This window comes from Egretta garzetta, unplaced genomic scaffold (assembly GCF_000687185.1).
Source record: "Egretta garzetta isolate BGI_Z169 unplaced genomic scaffold, ASM68718v1 scaffold217, whole genome shotgun sequence".
Lineage (NCBI taxonomy): Eukaryota > Metazoa > Chordata > Aves > Pelecaniformes > Ardeidae > Egretta > Egretta garzetta.
This window is the reverse complement of record NW_009260395.1, coordinates 1,328,978-1,356,175: the sequence shown is the minus strand read 5'-3', so window position 1 is coordinate 1,356,175 and position 27,198 is coordinate 1,328,978. Positions and strand designations below refer to the sequence as shown.

General features: G+C 41.9%; 1 protein-coding gene across 1 annotated transcript; it reads right to left on the bottom strand.

Annotated features, from left to right (window-relative positions):
• Nucleotides 1-5,912: 5,912 nt before the first annotated feature.
• ELMOD1 (ELMO domain containing 1) lies at nucleotides 5,913-26,477 on the bottom strand. The gene is made up of 10 exons (XM_035898514.1): nucleotides 26,333-26,477; nucleotides 26,148-26,176; nucleotides 24,837-24,934; nucleotides 20,314-20,443; nucleotides 17,028-17,161; nucleotides 15,753-15,821; nucleotides 15,434-15,457; nucleotides 13,231-13,281; nucleotides 11,578-11,711; nucleotides 5,913-6,085 (listed from the first exon to the last, which is right to left on the bottom strand). Exons 1-10 carry the CDS (start codon nucleotides 26,475-26,477, stop codon nucleotides 5,913-5,915), a joined length of 987 nt encoding a protein of 328 aa, XP_035754407.1.
• Nucleotides 26,478-27,198: the final 721 nt, after the last annotated feature.

Genomic DNA, 27,198 nt, shown 5'->3' with positions numbered 1-27,198 from the left:
CAGTGTTTTCTCCTTGGTTAATCTTGTTTGCAAGCACAATTTTGGCAGTTCTTGCCCCATCAATGAGTCACAGAGCTCTCTCTGCTCCAGACTTTTATCCTGGTGTCCATATTACAGTCCCAAGTTGTTCAATATTTCCTAACAATTCTCCCCTGCTTAAGCCTGATGTGCCTACAAAGCTCTTTCCAGCTGTGGAGAACACTCCCATCTTATCTCTGGACCATGACCAACGGCTCCAGTTTTGTCAATAACCCTTTTTCAGGGCTTTATATCCAGGCTATGTCTATGTCTGGTCGATACTTTCTGACTGACACAGCCTTTCTTATCCATCCCCAGAGGTAAAATTTTCCCCCAGAGCTGTCCTTATCTTCTCAGGCCCTGGACCACGCAGTGTTGTCAGGCTCAGACCCATTCAGGACCCTGGCACACAGCCCTTGCCGAGCTCTCTGTGCCAGCTGCACCAGCCCCATGTTTATCACACCAGCATTGCGATGAATCCCCCCTTCAACACTCACTCTCTCACTTTGGACTATGTTTTTCTTTCAAGGACTTTTTCAGCTGTGTTGTATCCACCAGGATTATGTCTGTTCTCATTTCTAGTATGTCACAGCACCATGCCCTGCTGTCCTTTGGTTAGGTTTTTCACAGTTATCTCCACGTGCTTTCCTTGGTTGCCCTTGCAATTGGGAAAAACTGCCCATAAACACAAAACACGCTCCCTCGTGTGCCTCCCTCCAGCTCCTCGTGTGCTGCTCCGCTTTGCTGAGCTGCCAGCCAGGATGATGGGTGTTGACCCCCTGCTCCCCAGTCTCACTCACCTCCCTTGTTTCAGGCTGTAAGCTCTTTGGGGAATATGCTACCTTTAGTTACATGTTTTTAGAGTTCTTCAGCACAGTGGAGTCCAGGTCTAGGAACAGAGCAACACAAGTAACAAACCCTCTGCCCTTCCCCATAGTTCATTTTGATCTAAGCTGCTGTACCCAGTTCTTGCTTGGAGGTTTTAGAGCTAAATCTCGTTTTTCTAATTATAGTTCTATATAGAAAAGAACAGTTTCCTTTACTAGAATAAGTAATGACCTGATTTCTACGTGTGCTGCTCACAGGGGAAAGCACAAAGCCAGTCCTCCTATATTCCTACATGATCTTGTAGGAAGGCTCCTGTCTAATCTTTGGCAAGTCTTACAGAAAACCTGCACTGCTGCAAACTAAGGAAAACAATGAATAATTCATTTTCTTATCTGTTTTAGGATTGTTTTCTGCAAAACATCTATTTTAATAATTCATGTGATTTTTAGCTGTGCCATGCTGCAGATGCAAGTGTACAGAGGAGAGCCATGCTAGTCTTCTCAGTGTAGCCTGGAGGATTCATTAGTGAAAAACTCCAGCTCACATCGGGCCAAATTCCAAGTGAGGAGTGAGAGGTGAACATCAGGGTGGTTAGCAAGATTCAAAGCAGAACAGTTCTCCAAAAATCAAAGATTATGAGAGTTGTTCACAGAGGAGTCTTCCTAGGATGCCAAAATGGTCATATGTTGACGATGTCACGCTTGCCAAGAGCCAGCTGGGGGACAGAGGGAAGCATATACAGAGTTCCCTTATTTCCCCACAGTATATCCAGAGTTCCTGTGTTTCCCAACAGTACTTGCCAAACACATGAACCCAGCATTTATAGAATTGCACCCGGTTACTGTTTGAGGCTGTAACTGATTCCCACCTCCATCCAAGCAGCAGAGCTGTGGGTTGAGGTTTCCTCTAGAGCTCCTGCAGGAACGGCTCTAGTCTGCAAGACCCCACTTGCAGACAACCCTGCAATGCTGGTTGCCCTTGTGGTAGGGTCAAAAACCTCAGGTCACATCACAACAAAAACAGACAGCTCAACAGTTGAAATGTTAAAAGCGAACCACAGCCCAGGAAGGGCAGGATCCAGAAGGAAAAGATGATACCATCTGCATGAAGGAAACCAATGCGTGCCTGACGCTACCACTGATTCTTTGGGTCGGTAGTGGCAGATCTGGGTTCATTACCCTGAGCATCGGGGCTCTGTTCACATACACCCTGCTCCACCTACCAGCACTTATTTCAACTGGGAACATGCTGAAAATTCTCTGGTTGCAGCAAAGTGCTTCAGTCAGCACCACTAAGCTATCGCCACCCAGCTGTGCCCTACAGGGCACACAGCACAGACCACACAGCGGGTACAGGTGCTTTTAAAGATTGCTCTTCCATTAATGAGGACAATGGATTAATCCCCTTTACACGACAGGAAATTTTCCAGTTCAGCTTCAGCGCTGCTCCAGGAAACAGCCAGGAGATACAATTCTCCAAGACAAACTGCATAGAGAAGATGCTTCTAAAAATAGTACATAGAAATACCACCAGCACCAGCATTTGAAAAAGTACCTTCCAAAAGAGCCAGTAAGATCCTCAGCAAAAATAATTCTTCCTTTCCCAAAGGAAGAAAAAAGGTACAAGCCAAAAAGCAGCACATGCTCTCCTCCCAGCTGTAACCAAAGCCCCAGCGCAGACCCTGCCAGCGCTCAGAGCCCCAGCCCTGCAGATGCTGGTGGAGCACTGAGGTTACCGAATACAAATCGGTGCCCACCTACACTGTTGAAGGAGCCCTGTCAACAATTTCAAGTCACATTAGCTGGGATGAGGAAGTGCTGGGCTATGGGAAGTGGCTCGATCTGTAACATAAACACAGGCCACCCCTCTATAATTTCACCACCAGAATTAAAGAACCACAATGCTACATGGCCCTTTTTTCTGGCTTTAAGCAGATCAAGGCAAACTTGTCCGCATTTTAAATCACATACAGCCTGCCAATATCATTTTTTTATCCATTATATTTTCACCTGCCCACCCAAAGCAAGACATATTCTGTACGGCATCAGCACGCTATCTTGCATTTTATACAGTAAATTAGCAGCTTAGACTTACGACTTGGCTGTGCCTTTTTAAAACACCTGGGTTGCATGGCGCTGCCAATGTAAATTGTTTGCCTGAGAAAAATACCTGTTAAAGAAAGGTGCCAAAGAGCTTTACAGGCTGGGCAGGCAGCACGTGCTGCCCGAGCTGCCCGTGCCACGCCGGGCCAGGGGTGATGCTTTCCCAGCAGCAGGCGTCCGGTCGGATTCACGGGAGCCCCTGGGAGAGGAGGTGTCAGGTGAAGTGCAGCAACTGTGAGGCTGTGGAAGGTTTTTCAAAAGATCCAACCTAAATCTTCTCTTAATTACACCAAAACCTGCACCCTGCGGTGAGTATAAATACTGATTCTACTTTCTTGAAACAACTTTTTATACTTTTTTTTTTTTTTTAATGTTTCTTTCATTTTCTCCTCCCTAGGGAAAGCAGCATCCACTTACTCACAGGTCAGTTTGGAGATGTATCAGTGAGAGTGTAAGTTCTAATTTTTTACATAAAAGTTTAGGTTTGTGTCCTAGTAAGAGGCCATCCCTGGGAGGAGGAAGGCAGTGCCAGCAGATGTCCTCCCTCAGCAGCACACAGCCAGTTTAGCAGTCACCAGGGGCATTCTCTGCCCCAGGTTTGGAGTTTTCAGAGCAAGGATGTCACAGGCCAAAGCCAAAGCATGAGTGGGCAGGACAGTGAGGCACCAGCATGCAGGGGCTCCACAGGAGGAGGAGGAATTTCACCGTGAGCTTCATTACAGGGTTGTCAGGCTCTGGAATGGGCTGCCCAGGGAGGTGGTAGAGTCCTCATCCCTGGAGGTATTTAAAAGAAGGATAGATGAGGTGCTTAGGGACAGGGTTTAGTGGTGGGATGGCAGGGTTAGGTTAAAGGTTGGACTCGATGATCTCAAAGGTCTTTTCCAACCAAAGTGATTCTATGATCCTATGATACAGCCATCTCCCTGCAAGACAGGAAAATCACTCACCCAGAGCAGCTAGATTATAGGGACGCAATCTGATATGGAACCAGGTGACACTTTCTGATTTTATGTGAAGTTGACGCCTTGAGACAAGGCACAACAACCGAGAGGATCACCCCAGTAAGAAGGTAGCAGGCACCTTCGTGCCTCCTTCCCCCCCAACTCCATGAAGTCCAGAGCAAATTGTCAGAAATAAACCAGTGTAGCCTAACACATTGCAGAAGGTATTCACGTCAGAGTGGGGCAGGGAAAGAAAGCAAGAGTCTAAGATTTGAAACAATGAAAACTGTTGCTAGAAAGTGTGTGGTGTTCAGCTGCCTGCAGTGTTAACCACAGCACAAGGGTAGTACGTTAAACATGCACAGTTTTTATTCCTTGTATCGTCATGCAAAAATATGCAATAGTTAATATTTCCAGTTCCATATTTCCAAATTCATTGGAGAAGACTAATTATTGCAACACCCATAGTTTTGCTGATTAACTCCACAACGAGTGCAAGTTTCCAGCCCTGCAGAGAAGTCCTGATCCTCACCTTACATTTTAGCAAAGAAATGAGAGGGCTTCAATCCAAGGAGTTTCCCCAAGAACTTTAACTACTCCCTTTGCTTTATTTTTCACTTATAAAGTGACAGCCCGAGCTGCAACTGGAAATGGTATAAAGAACCTGATGCGAGGGAGTTGGGATCACTCTTCAGACTAGGGAAATACCGCAAAACCGTTACATCCCTTTTTACCCAATCCTTTAAAGTAAAATAGCTTTCATTTGTATTACTGCATATCTCAAAAATAAAACCACAGTGCTTCAGTTTAGAATGACATATAATTTATTCATATAATTCACAAGTAGTTGGACACTACTCAATTTAATCTCCATATGCAAGTGATTTACACGTATAATACTAAAATTGATTGCTTAGAAGGTAAAAAATACCATGGGTATGAAATGCCATGGTAGATGCTGTTCAATATACTACACAATCTTAGTGTCAGACACTTTAACTCATTTATGTTTTTAGAAAAAAGGCAATTTGCCATTTTTAATTTTTTATAAGTAGTCTGGGAAACTCAAGCGGTTTTGCTCTAAACCTTCTAATCAATTATTTCCCCCAGTTCTTAGGAACTGAATTGACCACCAAAGCAACATTTTCAGTAGTTAAAAAAAAAAAAAAAAAAAAAAAAAAGATTCTTTGCTCCCCTGAATTCACCAAGCACAACGTGACCAAATCATGTTGCCTTCCAACATGCAACACAAAATACTAACCCCTGTCTATTCAAAGGAACGTGCAGTAATTTAGACCACGTTTCAGCACAGTGGTGTTGTTACAACAGCTTGATGATACATTTTTTGGCCCCTGCCAGTATCCAGTAGTTGTGAGTGTGTTTGCAGTTCACTGTGAATGTATTAGCATCACCAGACCATTTGGTATTCGTGCAGCTGTGGAGTCTGATTGTAATTCTGCATAAACTCTTCTCACTGAAACTTCCATTTCATAAGCCTCATTAATTCTGCATTAAGCCTATATGGCTGCATGGAGAAAACTGGACTTTAATGTGTTTGCCTGCATCAGATTAAATTACACACATTATCTTCTAGACGAGGTCCAAACATATATTTTGCTTGAAATGCCAATAGTTATCTTAAAACATACCAAGAAGTTAAAAAGCTTTCACAATACAAGATCCAGCTACTTATTCCACATATACAAAAACACAGCTAGAGAAATACAATTCAATTGTCAATGCTGAATTATGAGGAAAGTCTAAAAAAATAGAAAAACTCTGATACCTGGACATCAATTCAGAATGTAACACTGCATAATGCCGCAATATGAGCGCCCATTTAAAATGGGAAATCCCCAACAAGAGAAGCATAAGGGGATCTAGTACATGTGACAAAAATAGATGATTACTGCACCAAAAACATGCATACAATCGCCATGGTCATTCAGTACGCTAGTGATAGTCTAAACAGTGATGTAACACAAGAGTGAGGCCGTGTTGCCAAATAAAACCAAGTGAGAAACTACATATTGATTAAACTTTCTGATGCAGCAAAATGAGGGCACAAAGCCATGTCTGGGTTCTGGAGCTGTTTCAGGATCCGCTTGTGAAATTTCTCTCTGACACGATTGAACTCCATTATGTCCAGTGGATCCTCTTCAATCCAGAATTTGTGGAATTCATGCATTAAGTAGCCTACAAAATAATAAAAAGTGAGATGGAGAAGAGATAAATACAGTAGGTAAAGATCACATAAAAAATTAGAAAGAAACCTGCAGTTAAAAATTATGATTTATACAGAGAATCCTGGTCACAGAGGTCTGACACCTCACACCACTATGCAGGGACAAGACTAAACCCATTTTGGACAAACCCAAAATCTGATGAATATTATACATGGGCAGAACTTCTCCCAATAAACACAAGCAGCCAGTAGTTGTCTTGACATATGGATACATGAACCAAAACATTAAACTAATGAGTACAAAAGCAGGGGAAGACACTGCTGACACTGCTCCATCCACCTTTTGTTTATATTCAAGTTCTGCTTCACAGATACTTCCTCCTGGGAATGTTGCTCACTCTCCACTAAAGAGCACACTTGTAGGTAACGTAACAGTACCATCACATCTTTCTGTATTAAGACTTTCTCCTCATGCACAGTAAAATTGTGTGTGTGCAGGACCTTGCTGGAAACGTTGTTTAACGCTTATGCCTGTTGTGCCTGAAAAGATGACTGACTTGATGATATACAGAACCACCAGCTTCGGTCCGACATCTCTGTTATAGGAAGAAACTTGATTCCAAAGTGGGTTTAATATACAGCCTCTGATTGTGGCCTTTACACTCTCAGTTCTGTGTCATCCTTGGACTCAGAGTTTCACTGACAGGAAAAACACCCAGCACTAGGACTTCAACAAACAGGACCCAGTCTCTTGATCCCAGCTTCCACAGCAGATGAACCATTGAAGTTGTATAATCTTTCATCCCAACACAGCAAAATGTGCAAGTAAGTTTTCTGTATTCCAGAAAGTGAGGGCATTTGTTGTAAAAGTCTTAATTGCTTTTATCCATTTATTTCTATTGTGTGTCAATTACAAGACACATACTTAGAACTTAAATTTCAAGCTATATTTGCATAGTCATATTTTTCCCCCCATCATCAATTTGAGAAATTTCATTCAAAAGGTACTTTAAATACATCTTCAAATCTCTTCCATATATTCCAACAGCCACAGGCTGTTTTATTCCAAGATGTTACTTTCAAAGAAAAGCTTGGAAAAACCCCTTAATAAAAATCACTACCTGAAATGTAGAACATTGTTGGATCTTCTCCCCCCCAAATCTAAGAGATTTCCAAGAGGTACCTCCTGTACTTCAGCAGTGACTGTGTTGAGCATGCCTTTGAGCAATGCAGTTTCATGCATTGCTTGTACAGTCAGAGAAGGCAACAGAGCCCAAGAGCAGTGGGCCAAATGCAATTCTCAGCTTCATGTGTGTCCTCGTGGCCTGAGGGGGCAGAAGGGTGCAGATGAGGTGACGTGGTGGATCACCATTTAGGAGGTCCATGCAGTACAACCATTGTGTTCTTCTACCAGCAAGGCTGCTGGCCAGGCAATGTAATTTTGACTTTCCACTTCAGTCAGGCAGCCTGTAGGCATTTAATGCAGCCTAACGGTGTCTGGGTTTGAAGGAAATTTGAAGGAAACCTAGGATGACTGCCGTAGGGAGACAAGAGAAACTTCAAGAGCATTTGTCAGACTCAAATAGATAATCTCTGGATGAATTGTCCTTGCTTCAGGAAAATTTGTCTGTTGATGCTTTCTCTAAAACAAAGCCCATTTGATAACCTCAAGTTTTTCCTAGAATGGCAGGCAGAGTGTGTAGGAACACCAACCACCTTTATTGGCCCATTACTACACTAGAGACCTATGGAAGTTTTATCCTGCTTCATAACTCATACATGCATGGGCAGTAGAGGGAAGAGCTGTCAAAATCAGCTCTCCCTCCACCATTGTCATGATGGACTGGCCATACTGGTTAGCAAACACACTGGTCCTGGGGCACAGTCCCAGGCTTAGCCAGCAGAACAGTTCCTGCTGCAGCCAAGATTTTGGCAGTGGAAACAAGACACCATAAAGGTACTAAAACATGTCTCTTCCTCCCCCAAATACAGTAGCAGGGGAGTTTAGACATGGCAAGAAACCAGAACCAAGAATAGGATACAGAATCATAGAATCGTTTAGAATGGAAAAGACCTTTAAGATCATCAAGTCCAACCATCAATCTAACACTGCCAAGTCCCACTAAACCATCATGTCCTTAAGCACTACATCTACACAACTTTTAAATACCCGCAGGGATGATGACTCAACCACTTCCCTGGACAGCCTGTGCCAATGCTTAACCACCCTTTCAATAAAGAACTTTTTCCCAATATCCAACCTAAACCTCCCCTGGCTCAACTTCAGGCCATTTCCCCTCATCCTATCACCTGTTACCTGGGAGAAGAGACCAACACCCACCTCGCTACAACCTCCTTTCAGGCAGTTGTAGAGGGTGATAAGGTCTCCTCTCAGCCTTCTCTTCTCCAGACTGAACAACCCCAGTTCCCTCAGCCACTCCTCATCAGACTTGGGCTCCAGACCCCTCAACAGCTTCGTTGCCCTTCTCTGCACATGCTCCAGCAACGCAACGTCTTTTATGTAGTGAGGGGCCCAAAACTGAACACAGTATTTGAGGTGCAGCCTCACCGACACCAAGTACATGGGACAATCACTTCCCTACTCCTGCTGGCCACACTATTCCTGATACAAGCCAGGATGCTGTTGGCCCTCTTGGCCACCTGGGCACACTGCTGGCTCATATTCAGCCTGCTGTCAACCAACACCCCCCAGGTCTTTTTCTGTTGGGCAGATTTCCAGCCACTCTTCCCCAAGCCTTTAGCACTGCATGGGCTTGTCGTGACCCGAGTGCAGGACCCACCACTTGGCCTTGGTGAACCTCACACAATTGGCCTCAGCCCATCGATCCAGCCTGTTCAGATCCCTCTATAGAGCTTTCCTCCCCTCAAGCAGATCAACGCTCCCGTCCAACTTGGTGTCATCTGCAAACTTACTGAGGGTGCACTCAATCCCCTCATCCAGATTGTTGATAAAGACATTAAACAGAACTAGCCCCAATACCAAGCCCTGGAGAACACCGCTTGTGACTGGCCACCAGCTGGATTGAATTCCATTCACCACAACTCTTTGGGCCCAGCCATCCAGCTGTTTTTTTTATCCTATGAAGAGTATGCCCATCCAACCAAGTTTCTCCAGGAGAATGCTGTGGGAAATGGTGTCAAAGGCTTTACTACAACCTAGTAAGACAACATCCACAGCCTTGTCACCTTGTCATAGAAGGAAGTCAGGTTGGTCAAGCACTACCTGCCTTTCACAAACCCATGCTGACTGGGCTGATTGCCTGGTTGTCCTGTACATGCTGTGTGGTGGCACTCAAGGTGATCTGCTCCATAACCTTCCCCAGCATGGAGGTCAGACTTAAAAGTCTGTAGTTCCCCAGATCCTCCTTCCAGCCCTTCCTGTAGACAGGCATCCCATTTGCCAACCTCCAGTCAACTGTGACCTCCCCAGTTAGCAAGACTGCTGATAAATCATGGGAAATGCCTTAGTGAGTTCCTCCGCCAGCTCCTTCAGCACTCTTGGGTTGATCCCATCCAGCCCCATAGACTTGTGCATGTCTATGTAATGTAGCAGATTGCTAACCATTTCCCCTTTGATTACGGGGGCTTCATTCTGCTCTGTGTCCCTGTCTTCCAGCTCAGGGGGCTGGGTAGCCTGAGAACAACTGGTCTTACTATTAAAGACTGAAGCAAAGAAGGCATTAAGTACCTCAGCCTTTTCCTCATCCTTTGTCATTACATTCCCTGCTCCCCACCCCGCATCCAGTGAAGGATGAAGATTCTCCTTAACCCTCCCTTTGTTGCTAATGTACTTACAGAAACATTTTTTATTGTCTTTTATGGCAGTAGCCAGATTAAATTCTAATTGGGTTTGGCCCTTATAATTTTCTCCCTGCATAACCTCATGACATCCTTGTAGTCCTCCTGAGTTGCCAGTCTCTTCTTCCAAAGGTCATAAACTCTCCTTTTTTCCCCTAAGTTCCATCCAGAGCTCTCTGTTCAGCTAGGTCAGTGGTCTTCCCTGCTGGCTTGTCTTTCAGCACATGGGGATGGCCTGCTCCTGCACCTTTAAGATTTCCTTCTTGAATGCCCAGCCTTCCTGGACTCCTTTGCCCTTCAGGACTTCCTCCCAAGGGTCTCTGTCAACCAGACTCCTAGACAGGCCAAAGTCTGCCCTCTGGAAGTCCAAGGCAGCAGTTCTGCTGACCCCCCTCCTTCTCTGAGAATCAAACTCATCATTGCTATGTCCAAGACTGCCTCCAACCATCACATCACCCACCAGTCCTTCTCTGTTAAAAAGTTACAGGTCCAGTGGGTACCTTCCCTAATTGACTCACTTACCAGCTGTATCTTCCATACACTCCAGGAACCTCCTAGACTGTTTCCTCTCTGCTATATTGTATTTCAAGCAGACATCTGGTAAGTTGAAGCCCCTCACGAGAGCAAGGGCTAGTGATCGTGAGATATGGGAGCCAAACCAATCACACCAGACATATCTGTTCACAAGGCCACACGCACATCAGGAATGTGGCAAAAAGACAGTGTAACTCTTCCAATGAAAAGATGACCTGAAGATGTGTAAGTGCATATTTAGGTAGATACTTATCTACCTTTTTTTTTTATTTATCAAGCCAGCCACCACCAAAGACAAAAGCCTAGCAGCTAAACTGCCCAGAGTTCCTACCAGCCCATCTAGGGCAGCAACCCAGAAACCATCACAAAAGGGAGAGCCCTGCTGCAGTATATCTCTTCACAAAAGATTTTGGGTGACTGAGTCTTATTAAACAGCATCCTTGTTCTGAAAACCCTATACTATTTAACAAGAGAGATGCACAGGACACTAATATATGCCATTTATCCAGTTAAGCAATAAGAAAATATTATAGTTCAAAAAAAAAAAAGTTATGTAAGTAGCCAAACCAAAAAAAAACCAACAAAACAAAGCCTTTGCAATTGTCATAAATGTGGAAAACAGTGCATCTTGACTTATCATCAGTTTCTTGCCTATACATTGAAAAATATGAGAAGTGTTGCTCCCACTGTGCAAGGATGCACAGCAAGCCTGTGCTGTAGAAGGGATGCTCAAACACAGGGGAGAGGGCTGGGAAAGCATTATTCTGAGGGGGGACGACTCTACTGACGGGTGGAGATGCAAATATCTTAAGACAGTTGTATTTATGGGGAAGCAATCTCCAGAAGCTCTTTAAAGTGTCTTTAGTTGTTTCTTATTATTATTTAAAACCATCTAAGAAAATAGGAAGGTCACTTGGTGGTTTTTTTGTTTGGTTTTTTTTTTTGTTTGTTTGTTTTCTTTTACCCCTTGGTTTGGTAGTGGCATCCATCACAACTAAGAACTGAATCCAAGCATCCTAAAGACAGGAGAGCAAGACTAGCATGATAGTCTCTGTGCTGTGTCAGCAAATTTTTTTTTTTTAAAGCATGGGTAGTACAAAAGCATTAGCAGGAGTACAAGTTATGTATTTCCCACCCTCCCACCACTTACAGAACGTCTGCTGAAAGTGAGTTAGTGTTGGTGCTTCTGGAGCAACATTGTAGAAATGGGTCTTCAGAGCTCCACTCACAAGCAGGTTGTATGCAAGGTCTGTTATGTTAATGCCCACGATAGCAAAAGAATAGCTGTAAGAAAAAGAAGCAGCAACATTTGTGGAGAGTTTCTCTTCTTTCAGCGCACTATAAGAAACACTGATGACACCGACACTGCAGACTGTGTGCTACTGAGGTGTATTAATTCTCTCCTTCGTGAGCATCCAAGGTGGGGGGTTGGAAAACAAGAGAAACATTCATCCTGCCTACTTGGTACACTCTAATGGCAGTGTTTCATTGAAACACTGTGAAACATATGGTCACAGTGAAAACAGGAGTTTCAACACTGTGCCAGCATTTTCAGTGGAGCAGCACAGATTCATTCCTGTGGAATAAGAACAAGCCCAGGTGTCCCTGTGCTCCTGCGCTTGCCTCTGACACAGGGCAAGCACTCCCCATGGTGGCTGTTTCTGCAAGGTGACCCATCATTTGCTATTTTAACCCATCTGCCCCACTGGAATTTGTCACCCACAGTTAGGAACATCAGGTTTCAACAATCAGTCCTATAAAGAAATTCATATGGCTAAAAAGCCTCTGAAAAAGATCCAGCTGAGTCACCTCCAATTTCTTCCTAACAGAGAACTAGATACATAGACCAGAAAACAGGCAAAAACCTGAATCAGAGCATGCTAGAAACAGAACTAAGAAAATCAGGCTCACGAAGCAAACCCCTGCCTTGCTAAGAGATATCAAAAAGGAAAGTGTATTTAGGCACAACAGAACTCAGAAATTGGAAGCTATTTCTTAATTTGTGAGCCTGTTGCATACAGAACTTGACATTTCTGGCAGTGACTATTTCCCAAGAAAACATACAGTGTCCCACACTGACATTTAGTGATAAAAGCAAATTTGTTTAGTTATTCAGTGATTTTTTTTCCCCTCCTCTAAACACAGCTGTCCTTTGTAGACTGTCCTGGGTATATTTTCAATTATCTCTATCAAGCAAACCAAAATACTTTCCTTTTCTTTAGCCTTTGATATCTTTCAGGAGGAAAATAAATAGAAGTCCAGAAGTTAACTGCAATGCAACGTGAGGCCTAATGGCAAGTTTCACAGAAAAATGAAATATGGGCATTAAAAAGTTATATTACAGATTTTCAGATACACTCAGAAGGAACATCCAGTTCCATATTAATGAATAATGCAGCTATACCAAACCCACTGCTTAAGAAAAAGAACCCTCACTATTATTTCTTCCCTATTATACCTTCCTGAAAGCATATCAGAACCTGGCTCTGACAGTAAGAAGTGAGACTTGATCACATTATGTGTTAAGAAGAATTAAACAGACACTCATCGCTGCACTATTCATAGCATACAGAGAAAGCTTCTTGCTACAACATTTTTGGGTTATTTTTCCTAATTCTTACTTCAAACTGTTTTTCCTGTAATCTTTGATCAAAGTCGAAGTGTGGTTAAGACAATACATGTTAGTATGTACACTGAAATTTCCTTTTGAACGTAACCAGGAAACACCTTTTTCCCCTCAAATATACAGCATCATTGCTAACTGATGTGTTTGTGTCAACTTTAAAAAGATTTTTAAACTTACCCGATTGCCTTATCAAACTTTTTCTTCTCCCATTCGGCTTTGCTGAATTGGCTGAGAAAAAAAATAAAAAAAATCCAGATATTGCCATGCATTACTAACTGTCAAATATTTTCTTTCAATCTCTTTCATATTATAATATTGACTGAACACAGTATTTTACCCTCATTGATATGGCTAATCACATTTAACTCTGCTTCTGACTGAACGGATTGGTATAAAAAGACTTGAAATGGGTAACTGGGTTTATAGCATTGCTGATGAGCTTGTCTCATCATTACAAAGTATGCACCTACGTCAACGCTCTCAGTAAAAGCCAGTTATTTTCTATATTGACCACAAAAATGATCCACTTCAATTAAGTCTGAGCTATAGAAAAAAAATGAAAATACTACATTTCTTTTAACTAATCAAAGATGGTCTTAGCCTTTTGTGTTTTCAAAGATACACATGACACTCATCACTGGAGGTGTGATTCACCTAAGGCAGCAAACATGAGGAGTACTCCTCTGACAGAAAGATTTTCTGTCCAGCCAAATTAGAAACCACTCAGCAGCCAAAAACAAGGAACAGTATTTCATATTATTTAGCACAATAATGCAGAGCTTTTCAAAGACACAGAAAGTCCCTCTCTTAAAACAAAATTAGTTAGGGAACAGATTGATTTTAGACTAAATTTCTGCTGTTCAACAACATTTTCATTTAAAAAAGAGCTGCGTGATGCAACCAGTCAGCCAACATCCCACTAACCAGGTTTTAATCTACTCAACTGGAGCAAGTTTAGCAGAAACCATTGCCTGCATTTATCACTAGCTAAAAGCAGGCATGGAACTGACCCTAACCTACAACTTCGACATGTCTGTGGGAGTTTTGCCTTGGTAAGGCAGATCAGAGCTTGAAAGCTTTAGATCCCAAATTATAGGTATCTATGTGAGAAAGCATTGTTCTTGGACTATACTTGAAGTACAATAAGTATATACTACTCTAAAAACAATCCCCTGAGCTTCATGTAAATATAGTATTTAAAAATTGATGTCGTGAAGTATTAAAGATGCTAATAGGTTCATCCCTCTCCTGACCTGAGTGTTACCAGGCAGCATGTCTGAGGACAAAACTTCACTTCCTAAATGGCTTAGCATACAGGAATACATCAGTCTTCACTTATTCTCTAAAATATTAACCATCTTTGTAGGCTGTGGCATATCATCAGTTAAAAAACCCCAAAGCAAACACTGAATAACAGAGGTGGCACATGTAGGATGTGGACAAGCAATACAGTTCAGCAGAAACAGAAATTACATTGATCATGATCACATCAGAAACCAGCATGGCTGCTAAGCAACCACACTGGGAAGAACACCACGGGCCCCACTAAGAGCATCTGTCTTCTACTGAAGGGATAGAAACTGCACATGCTCACATAGCACTCCAAGATGGTAGTTGGTAATCAAACATGTAAATGAAGAACACTAGTGTGTTCCAAGTGCTTTTTGTCACAGAATTACTGTTGGAAATTCAACCACAAAATACTGAGGAGATCAAAAGCTTCACAGGATTCAGATGTGGACCTGCTATATGGATATCTAACATTACTGGCAGAAGAAAAATGTCTTTTAAGGCAACTCATTACTATGTAACTGGCTAAGAGGCATTGCCCCCCAGAAATTATGGAATAAATCTCCTATTTGCAATCATTCACAACACAAAATTTTTGCCACTTGAAGGTACCTGATCTCTCAACAGTTGGGACAATGGGCTAGCCAGATTAGACCCATCATTAGTCAAGGCAGAGTATGTGACTATAAATAAAGGGGCTTTTCAGCTGTGCTAAGTCATCCTTGGCCTAGACTACTTTTGATTATCAAGTCAGTCACAGCTGTTGTGACCACAGTGGCACTGCTTAGACTTTTTTCCTACAGGTAAAAGTCACCCAAAATTTGTTCATTAAGCCTGGTACTAAATAGGTCTAAAATACAGTGTTTTAACTATATTAAGCAATGTTGGTTTCATTCTTTGTATATAAAGCACGCTCAGATGTACTCAGTGTTGAACTATCAGCTATGTTTGAGTTAACTTTAGAGAAAGGAATATGGATCTCTTGGTATTATGACAAAGATTTTCAGTTTATAACACGCCAAACTGCGGTATTGTTTGATCTTTATTTACACGTAGGGTCTCAAAACTAAGAGAAAAGAAAAAAAAATACCTTATTTCCTTCTTAGTGACTTCCCTTCATTAGGAAAAGACAAAAGAATTAAAAGAAAGGTAAATAAAAAAATACAAAATCACTTGAAATTAGAAGTATAAATGAAAACATTTAACACTAAGTTTAACTGTTTCTAAGATTCAGTACACAAGTTTGCCTCTTGGACTTGATCAGTTTTCAGGATCAGTGAAAACAGATAACATGTGGCAATACCCAAGCATATGCCCAACAAAAAGAAAAACAACCCACAGGCCCCTCCCCCAAACACCAGCCAACACAGCGCTCTCTCAAGTTATTTTTTTCTGGTCTCAAGCATTACCTGTATTTAGGCTGAAGAGAATCAGAAAGAACTTGCTGAGCTATCTCAGTATCCCATTCGGCAAAATACCTGCAAATAGATGTTTTTAGGGTGAACTGTTAAAGAAGCATAACAACAACAAAAACCCACCATCTTAAGTCATACTAAGCTGTCCATGCACACCCTTTTAAAGTTCACTACATGTGTTACACAGTATGAGTAGCATTTAACATTTTAAATTCATTAAGCTACCAACGCCCAAAATGAAAGATAAAAGCAGCTTCAAGTTACAGATGCAGTCCTGTAAGTGCTTAGTGAAGGGGTGTTTCCAGACTCCTCTGTCTACCCAACCCTACAGAAAATCAGTTGCTTTTTACTAGAACATGTTTGCTGCTGAGCTCAAGAGAAAGCAGTTCAGGCTTCTTGATCTGGAAGATTCATTAAGCAAGATAAGAGTCATCACAGGAGACTAAGAAATGAAATACACAGCAGGGATTCATCTCCAGTGGAAGTCCAAAGCCAGAGTCAAGAGTCCAGATCCTCAACTGAGCTTTGTTTGAGAACAACATATGGACAGTGGATGATTTATGTCCTTCAGTCTGTAAAAGCAGAAAGTATTTCTTTTTCCCCTCACAGGGAGAGGTTATTTTACCAAATGTTTCTAAGTTATGTAACTACCTGCAGTACATACAAGGGCTGGAGGAAATGGCAGGCTTCTTGATCGATTCCCAAATTGCCAACCACAGATATGAGACCAACACCTGGTGTGCATGAGGCGGAAGGGAAAAGTGGTGTAAACTCACTGCTTAGTCTGAGTATCGACAGAAACTGAAGTAGTCATCCAACTACAGAAGTCTGCCATCAGTGGCTGCATTTCAAGTGTTTTGCCTAAGGATTCAGCATGAAATTTCTAAACAGGGAAGACTAGGAGTAACATAACCCTCCCACCTGCCCACTTCCAGGGCATTCTGTTTAAGGAGATCTAGATATTGGTGGAAATATACTTTACAGTTTCTTTCTTGTGGGAAGGGTGCTAACTTAGTGTGCCACAGAGAAACTAAAAAAAGGGCTTAGCAAGTGGTATTACTGACTTGAATTAGGAATACTTGAACACCTCTTCGAGAAGATAAACCCTCTAAAAATTGGGCTAGCAAATAAATTCTTTTTTTTTTTTCCCCTACAAAGTCCCTAACACTTTTAGAAGTCATTCCCGCAGACTTGCTAAACATCTGCAAGTAATGATGCTTTTCCTGACTTCAGACACATATAAACCCATCTACAGAGGAACATACTTACACCAAGTTATATAAGCCCAGGAGACCCATCCCTCTAAAGTCTGTTTTAGGATCGTCACCTTGGAAACCAATTTCACACCACTGCTTCGAAATCCGGGCTTTCAGGGGTGAATTGGGCTTCAAGCATTTCCACAACTAGGAAGGTTACAGGTAAAACATAATTAAACCTCCACACATTAGTTTGGCTTTTTCTTCTTTTTAAACCAAGCTAAGTTCTGATGTAACATCACTGCATTGCTATCCCTGCAACCCAAACGTAAAATCAAATTAAATTCTTGGGGGTGAGGAAGGTGGGGGGAAATCCCAAACCACTCTTAAGTATTGCAGACGTTTCAGCCCTACAAGGCCCTTCCGACCTTATCGGCAGCTGCTGTAACGTCTCACACAAGGACTTGTTTTGTTCACGCTTTGTGTGTCAAGCTAGCATTTGCCTCCATAGGCACAGACACAGGAATGGGCTGGAATTTGGTTGTAAATCACTGACAGAGCAGCAGGCAATCAGCCCTCAGGTCCCTGCGGCTCTGCAGCAATCTTTTCTCCAGCATCTTTTGCAAGTCTCTGGAAGGGTTATAAATCAAGAGTGCTGACTTGGCTACCACAGAGCTGAAAAGCAAATTGAAGAACATAAAAAAAAAAAAATCCATGCAAGAATAGCATGTGCCACCTTCATATTTAACTAAGGGGTGAATCATTCATCGATCACACATAAAAAAAAGGAGAAAGTGATTTAACAAGACAGATACTCAGCTGGAATAAATCCCCTTAGCTGCACTGGTCCAGTGACTTTAGTGCCTAAATATCATGTTGCTAGGCACCTAAAAGCAGCATAAATTGACATGTCTGACAAATACCTTTGCACACACTTCATGTGCTATATCACAAACTCACCCTTTCCAAAGTGTATTAGGAAATCAGGTGTTCTCCATAAACCATGAGCTGGTGAGTAAGGGCCTCAAGACATGCACTTACACAAAGCCTACCCAAGGGAAAAGAGCTGTATGCACATATCCCAAATAAACAACCCAGGAATTGTATTAATTTTAGCAGTTCTAACTGCATTTAAAATTAAGTCCCTTAGGAAGGTTAAAACTTTAATGATTTCACTTTGTATGATTGCATAAAGCATCACTGTTTAAATCATTTTGCTATCTTTCTTGTTCATCCATTGACAGTAAATACAGTATTATTCATTAGTTCAATCACATTATGTTAATCTTTTTCTCATTCATAAAGTGCCCTCCTGGTAAACATGAATAAGTGGTAGACATTAGGAACTCGAATTACCCACTGCAGAGATCACTTAGCAGAATATCTAGGAGGAATGAAAACTAACTAGCCTATTCTTCCCCAGCATGGGTTGGAAACAGAATTAAACTCTTGGACATATTTCCATTTGACTTGAGAATTCACAAAAGCAAAGTGCCTGCTGTAAACAAGTGCTAATGCACAGGTTACGCTGGAAGCAGATGGTAAAACTGATACTTTCTTCAACACTGAATTTTATGGCATAAGTTGCACTGCTTAATCTCCCCTCAGACAAACGCTCAGTTTCCATTCTGCTTTTATTCTTCTGCAGTTATGTTTTTAAAGCACTTAGGTGACTTCACATCATTGCTGACATGATTCTCAGGAGCAACTAAGAACTAGGACCTGGCCCTCACAGACTGTGTGGCTGGAAAGGAGACCACAGCCAGCTCCTCAGTGCGTCTCACCTTTGATCCCTTCCTCAGACCCATCTTCTTGCTCTCCAGGCAGTGTAGATGCCCATGTCTCTAGGAATGCTTTCCTGGAGCCAGAGGCCCTTATTAAAACTGCAGCCAGGTATCCGGTATTTTCAGGGACCAACACCATAGGCTGGGACCTGGATCTCCTACCTCCAAGACACAGGCTTCCTCACTGGGTCTGTCCTTTTAGTTAAAGCCCGCTCTACCCCCAAGAAACCTGTGCTTTTGGCTGCACAGGGGCAGGACTTGAATAGGAGTTGTCCACCTGCCCCACGCTACCTGCTGGCTCCTTCAGGGGCAGCTCTGGATTTTGATCCTCCTTGGTAAGACTCCCACCTAGCAACGAGAAGCCAAACTTAAAGAGAGCCTTCCAGACACCTACAGGAACTCTCTAACCTTTTGAGGCATTCTTTAGAAATAGTTATTTGCATCCTTAAGTGCTTATACAAGAAGCCTACTGGGATTTTTGGAAGTGCCTCAAAGCCCATGTAACTAAGGTAACATTTCCAGAAGCTCCCACTGTAACTTGTGTAAGGTACTACACCACAAACTGTGACGTGGCAGACAGCTTCATCATCACATGCTGTAAAAATCCCAATAAAGTCAGATGGGGATAGAAGCAAAGGAAGAGTTTAAGTTCTTAATATTTTTCTTTAAAATAGTAAAAAAAACCCAAATAAGTGGTATATTTTTATAAGACATTTGAAAATTCTGTAAGAAGGCATTTTGCTTGTTCATTATCACTATTCTATGTTTCTTGCCATTTCTCTGAAGCATCTTGCACTAGCTATGGTCAGAAATAGGGTAAGAAGGAATACTGGGACTTGCTATTAGACTATTGTCCACCCCCTTTATTCTCTCCTCAATTCCTTTCTAATCTAAGAGCTCTCTAGCTCTCCCTCTGCTTATGGTTTCAACATCATCGTCCTGAAAAAAATATTTTTATTATCTTCTCCAGTGCAAGGCTTTCCTGAAAGCATGAAGTATGTAAAACCCAACTGGTGTGGTTTCCATCACCGTGCATGTATTATCTAGAGAATGGTTTCATTTTGTTTTCATTTGAAAATTTATTTTGGTAAATATAAATGTGTAGGTCATCATGTCCCACCTTCCATCCCACACAATGGAAGCTAGCGGTTTGCCATTGGGATACACAGACAATGTCTTAAAAAATACAAGAAAATGGAGGAAAAAAAAATGTTTATTCTGGTTGAAAGAGAAAAATACCCTTCTCATGTTGAAGAAAGGCACACTAAAGTAGGACATACAGCTATTTTTCCAGAGCTCATAGTGCAGAGCTGTTATCTGCAGTAAGAGCTGGGTGTCCAGGCCTAGACATAGTCCAGCCAAGGGACACATATTCATCAACCAGGGAACAAGCTGCTTGCTTGGCAGGTGTTACACCCAGACTAAATTAATATGCTTGTATAGCCTTATCTTACAACAGGTACATGATGGAGGAAGGCAACAATACTTCCTGATGTTTTAAAGAGATTTATAAGCCAGGTCTTTCGGACCTGACATGAATAAAGGATGCCCTCTAAGTCCCTCTTAAGCACCTACCTTCAGAAGCATTTCCTCATGTTGCAGATTCTCTGAATCATATGGCTCTCTGCGAAGCTTTTCAACCTCTGCAATCAGATTTCTGTACCCCACAATCTGCAGCAGGCATGCCTGAAGAGATACTCCCAACCTGAGGCAGGGGAAGGAGCAACATAATCCAACTCAATCATATGTAGCCATGAAACAGCACTACCATGTACATAGTTGTTTAATTCACATGAGTAATGTTACATCAATGAATTGATTGTCTCACACTTTAATTACAATGGAAGTATTTCCAAGAGATCAATATTACATTAAAAAGGCCTTGTGAAATGCATAGTTTTATTTAGTGCCTTCCTTAGCTAATAAAATTTGGGACTTTTTACATTTTTGAACAATGAACTTTCACACATTGAAATCACATGGTAACTACACACAGCAGTGTTGAATGCCTGCTGCAAGCACATAGCTGACTCTTCCCCCTCGTTCAAATGGCAGTTTCTCAAACAATGCCCCAAGACCAGAGATGTGAACTTAAAAAGGGGTGAGGAGGGGAACTCAGCAAAAAGCTAAAAATATTCGTCTTGCTTCCATGCCACAAAAGCTTGCATAAAGCAGCCAAAACCCCAGAGTAATATGGTTCAAAGATCTGCCTCTAGGCAGCATTTTTTCGGTCTCATGTTAAGAATCACCCTAATGGCTCTCTTTTCACTAGAATGCAGATTTTGTTTCTTTTTGTAATTTCCCAATGCATTGTTTAAAAAAAAAAAAAAACCACCAAAAACCCCCACAAAAAAACCCCAAAGATGAAACCAAAAACCCCTCCAAGCTCCCCCCCAAACACATGGTTTCCAAGGCTGTAAAATTACAAAGACTTATTTAATTTAAGATTTTATAAAATTAAACACAAGTTACGCAGTATCCAACTGCCATGCTCATAAGAATATTTCATTATATATGGGAATAGATCCTTTAATTTTTAATAATGTCTGAAATTATTTGAACACCTAGTATGAATTTGGAGGGCACAGTTAGATCCTTATTCTCATTCCTCTGTGGAACACAGACTGCACTGATACTAAGCTGCACAGGTTGCTCATCTGTCTTGTTTGATATGCTGAAACATTTTGTTTATTCCATAATACTGTTAAATTTTCTGCGCAGAAGGATTTTCACTGCTTATCTTTTGAGATTAATCTGTAGAATCAGAGATGTCATCATTAGGCCATTTCTCTCCCTGAAATTTCATGCTATTTGTGGCTATAACCGTTCTGGAATAACCTTATGCAGTGTTTTCCCTCCTTTGCTGCTTGGTTGTTTTTTTTGTGGTTGGTTTTGGGTTTTTGGCATTGTATTTTTTTGTTTTGTTTTTTAAATATTCTTCACTTGGTATACTCTACAGTTTTACAGAAAGGGTCCGTTTCAAAGAAAGCTGAAAAGGCTGACAAGACTGCATGTGAATTGCTGTAGTGCATCACTAAACCACAGTCATAATGTTTTTAACTACTCAATCTCAGAACAGTTTTGAGCAGAACACCACAGGCAGTGGCAAAGTAGAGCAATTTTACATTAAAAAAATAAATAAATTTTTAAGTTCCAAGTTGCACAACATATATAAAGCAAGCCATGTTTGCACTTTATCTAAAGCCAGTCAAATGGTCCGTGCAATGTTATTTGGGGGGATGAGGGGATGGAATTAGTTTCCTTGTTCTCCTTTTCATTAAGCTTTTGCCCTCCCCTCCTTGCTCCAGAAGCACCAAGCACTGGACATGGGTGAGCTGCTGATGCCCCAACACCTTCTCCCTGCCACCCCTGTGCTGGAGGTGGCAGCTCTCAGGGCACAGGAGCAACCTGCCTGGGCTTGCACCCCCACCTCACTCAGCTCCAGGTGCTCCATGAGATGGAGGAGAGTCCAAAACTGGGAGTATTTCATGGACCGCTACCATAGTTAGTGTAGACTGCACTATCACCACCTGGTTATTCAACCCACTTGCTCCCACCACTAAGCATATGCACTGTTATCTCAGAGGCACTGATAAAGGGTCTCCCTCTCTTCAGGTCATGGCAGCCCATAGCATTCAAGAACAGCTCAGTGCAAACACCCCTGGGATGCTAGTTCAGCTCTGCAAATATGCTACAGTAACAAAAGTGACTGCATACAGATTTGCAGAAACACAGAGTGTGACACGTTACCCCTTGTCCTTACCCGAGGAGATTTCAAGTCTCTACTATGCAAGGGAAGGTCAAAGCTTCTGTATAAGACAGTTTGAACGCAGGGGGTTTTTTATGTTCAGGAGTAAGCAAGCCAAGGGATTTTCCCTAATCCTGTCTAAAGAAGTAGCTGACCTGCTTTTACTGAAATTTCTCCAGAAAAAATCAGTATAAAATAAATGGCTCACATGTAAAACTTCAGTACAGGCACTTAAATTTTAGCAGAACGACGATTAATTTAATAGAAAGAGCAATTTAGAGGCAGGGTGTGTTTCAGTGTACATGGCACCACCTTGCACATTCCTCACTGTTTTAAAGACATATTTCACCAAATTGGGGGTGTGTTGTGCAAAAGACTCAGTCCTGTAAAATGTTGAGTGCATGGGTTCTAGTCCAAAACCAGTTAATCATTTGTCCTGTGCTAGGCATATGAACACCACCTGGATTAAACAAAGAATAGTTTTGGGGTTTTTTATTTGGGGTGGTGCTGTTTGTTTGGATTTTTTGGGGTTTGTTTGGCATTTGGGGTTTTTTTTTTTTTTTTTTGGTGTTAAGATTAGGATCAGATCACTCAAAATGTAATTTAAAGTTCAGGGGCCTGATTCAAGCAAGCAGGCAGTTATTTGCACCTCTGCGTGCTCTCTCTTCTGGAAGACAGCATTTCTTCACAGGCCAAAGGCAATGCCATGAGGAGAATCAGATTGTGATCTCTGGTGTCATATGAAATACTATTTTAATGAATTCCTTGTTTTTTCTTGGAATTATTCCACCCAGTTACCCAAGGGTCCAACACTGAGAAGCGAGTACTTGAATCAGCCTGATTGCTAACACTGCAGCTACTGATGTCCACAGGCCAGGCTCTGAGCTGTGCACATTTACATCCTGCAGTTTTCCCTCATATGTCACCTTCACTAATTTTGCCATCTCTGTTTTTTTTTTTTCACCCCCCCCCGAATTTCGGCTATCAGTGTCCTGTGTGATACAAGAGTACCAGAGCTGTGACGCCCTCTTCAGATGGGCAGCCTCTCAGCATGGCCTCACATCCATGTGAAGCAGCTGCTCTTTCATCACACTCCCTTTGAAGGTCATATGGGCAAAGTCCTGTGAAGTGACACCCCTGGAAAAGCTCTGGGCCCACTCCCAAAAAAAACTTCACAGGGCTTCTCATCTATGAGAATGAGGAGTTTTCTTTGTTTTGTTTCTCTTATTTTCCTCCTGTCTTTAATGGTTGGGTTGCCATTTTTCCAATCCAGATGGACAGATGTCCACAACAGTTGCCTCTCAAGTTAGAGACATCCCCAGTGTGCTCTATTTCTTTTATGATCCATGAAGCCTCATTTTAAGACTACCCGGTTACTGTCCTTTTCACGGGGGGTGGTGGTGGGGGGGTCATTCCTCTAATGTGACCAAAAAAAAAAAAATTTCTCCAACTGAGCTTTTGGGTTTTATTGTTGCAAGCAACGCCTTGGGGCCACCTTATCTGTTGATGCTGCTGACCACCTAAAGAAAAGCAGCTACTGATTTATGGATGCCCAATTTGGATTATTATCAACTTCAATTTTGGGAAAAGGAGCAAACCTCAGACAGATCTGAATAATACAATCCTCAACATTTCTCCCACCAATTCCTGACCTAGACCGTCTTGTGCCTTAAGGTAGGGGCTGAGAGGTAAGGCAACCACGAAAGTGTTATTACTTACTCTTGAAATACATGCTTGTAAATTTAATGGTTAGTTGTCAATCTCTTCTTACCACTAACATCTTGTAGCATTAAAAGAATATCAGCTATGTTGTATCATTAAAACCTGTGATTGGATAATTAAAGGCAGTTTTAAAATGTAAACCAGTATACCGTTTATAACAGTTACAACAGAATCATTTGTTCCCTACTCAAAAGATCGTATACAGCCTTGCTAAGAAGCCATTACTGTCGCTGCCAGGACCACCTGCCTTGGTGGTATTTTATCCCTGGGAAAGTGGCCCCCATAAATCAATGCATCAACAACATACTAAGACAGCATGATTCAAGAAGCAGCTAGATAAACAGACTCAGGACTTGTCTATTACAGTCATCATAAAAGATCATTCATTTTACCATCAGCTTTTTGACAGCAAAGCTTAAGTTGGAGTTTTATGCTGAGACACAGAATTCATCTTCAAATTGTGTGTCACAACAGCTTTGGAGAACCAGTTCTCCATGGATCTCCATGGATCACTGAAGAAATCAATAGTTCCCATTCACAACAGCTTTGGAGAACCAGTTCTCCATGGATCTAAGCACTGAAGAAATCAATAGTTCCCATTCGTTTTGTAAGGAAACCATGAACTTACTGTGGATTTATATCTGGATTAATCCTTTTCAGCTCCATGATGTCGTCTATAGTTTTTTCAATAGCATCAGGGTGAACACTTACTGAAGTTTGCAGCCGCTAAAAAAGATGTTTTAAACACATATTAATTCTTATGGAAGCTATTAACTCAATAGAAGTAAACAATGGTAAATTTGACACCCAAAAGCTTCTAGATTAAAAGCCCAGAAGACCCAAACTCATATATATATACACACACCCCCCTTTCCAGTCTATTCAACCCTACTGACTGGTTTCAGAGCACTAGCCCTATAAGAACTTGAGTTGCTTTGCCATGTCCTTGTAGTCAGTCTATCACATTTCTGTGGCAGCTGCCAGCGAAGATGATCTGCACTGAGGGCTTTGGTCAAGAATCAGCTTCAGACCATCTGCCTGATTACACTGGAATTGTTAGCCTTCGCTTAACACCCCCTCTCCCAACACATTGCAGTAACACAGTAAAACATTTTTTCCTTTCTCTTGCATGTCATTGCACTTTGTAGAGATCAGTTTTCAAAAATCAACATGGCTTCCAAAAAATTAAGGGTTGAACTTTCCGGTGCTTTGTCTCAAAACTCTATAATTGCTTAAATGCAGGTTTTTAAATAAGATTCTGCCTTTCTGTTTGTGCTAGAAGTACATTTGTAATCACCATGCTGAACTATGAGCTACATGACATTGTTTTTCCTAATGCTGAGGTACGCTTTGCAACATCAGTGATTCTCACACCAAAGAGAAATGAATGGCTGAATGATGCTATTTAACATATACACAAATGCTTTGTGAGAAGAATTTAGGTTAGCACAATCAGTGCTATGGTGAAAAGATGAAGTGACAGAGACTATTCTCCATTAATGTATTTTAAAAGGAAAGCAGAGAACAAACTTGTCTTGGCTATCTAGGTACTTCAGCCTCTTTCATCCCAGCTTTCCAAACAGACAAAAACCCCTGAGGTGTAAAATATGTAAGTGACTGGCTGTAGATTACAGAAATTCTAAGACAGGATGAGGAATCAAGCCAAGAAACCCCAAATCACACACATCACCCTTGTTGTCTCCACTGTGGCCTGTTGCCCCCTTGATTCCATCAGTGCCACAGTGTGCCTGTCCCTGGGGCACCGGACACTCTCCCTGACTTTGCAAGATTGCCTGCTATTGCAGACACAAGACCCTCTTCAGTAGAAGACAATTTTAATCAAACCTTAAAGTGATTTTTTGGGCTGAGCAAACAGCAGACTGAACATACCAACTGCACAGGATAATAGAAAAGGTGAATGATGGGATCTTTTGCTCACCTTACTTTTTGAACCTTTCAGTGATGCCTCTGTAAGAGAACAGTATTTGAAAGCATCATGTCAGACAAGCTAAGTTTACATTGGATTCATTTAACAGTTTATTTATTTATAAGAATGAAGTCAGACTATTTTTAGCACACACAGAAAGGTACAAAGGCATGCAGAACTAAGTATTTTGCAGTTACCTATTTTCATAGTTCTGGCAGCTCCAGGTTTGGTATTGTAACAGATCCTTTGCAATTCACATCGACCTGTTAGTTTCCTGACCACGAATTTCAGGCAGCGCCACAAACATTTGCAGTAGAAGTACAGGCATACCTGGATAAACATCCTGGCAAAAAAAGAAGCCTGAAAATAAGAGTCTTGAGCAGAATTTGTTTCAACAAGGTCACCACCCAAACTGAAAGGTACTTCCTCACCCCAAATTCCCATTGCTTAAGGGCACCTTCAAAGCGACAGCAGCATTCACACTGCAAACATTTATCTCCTGGTAAATGCTAAATCACGCTTTTTAGCCTTAGCCAACAGAAAAACCACTCACAAAGCACCAGAACTGGAAGCACAGAATAAGTCAAGCCCAGAGTTGTCAAAACAGTATTTCTAGAAAACTCTTTGTCCCCTTAAAAGGCTGTACAGTTCCTACTAATGCTTTGGACAAGCAGGACTACACGAGAAGGGAGCACAGCTCACCCTGTTATGATGGCTGCTGAGGATCCAGGCAGCCACTACAGCCTGGCTTAGCTTTGCCTCTGCATCCAGCTGCTTCAAGCAGAGTGGCTGGTTAGCCTGACAAACATGAATCAACACTCATGTCAGGTCCCCAAGAGTGATGATTAAGGAAACCAAAGCTTCCACCCCTTCAGGAAAGAAAGTGTTTAAGAACCTGTCCTGAAGACTGCCAGTTCTTCCCAAGATCAGCTGTTACACAGCACTGATGCTGTGCAATTTCTCAGAGTACAGAACTGACAGTAAGCCAAGAAAGCCCTTATTTAGATACCGCGTCCATTTTCGAGCCCCAGCAATACAAGACAGTCTGACAAACTGGATGGAT

What these genes read in the sequence shown, in the direction of transcription:
- ELMOD1 (XM_035898514.1), bottom strand. Translation starts at nt 26,477, where the DNA reads ATGTTTATCCAGGTATGCCTGTACTTCTACTGCAAATGTTTGTGGCGC. An exon ending in AATCCAGATATAAATCCACA is followed by an intron (nt 20,444 to 24,836) that starts GTAAGTTCATGG and finishes CCCCTGCCTCAG; the next exon opens with GTTGGGAGTATCTCTTCAGG. An exon ending in CTGGGCTTATATAACTTGGT is followed by an intron (nt 15,822 to 17,027) that starts GTAAGTATGTTC and finishes ATCTATTTGCAG; the next exon opens with GTATTTTGCCGAATGGGATA.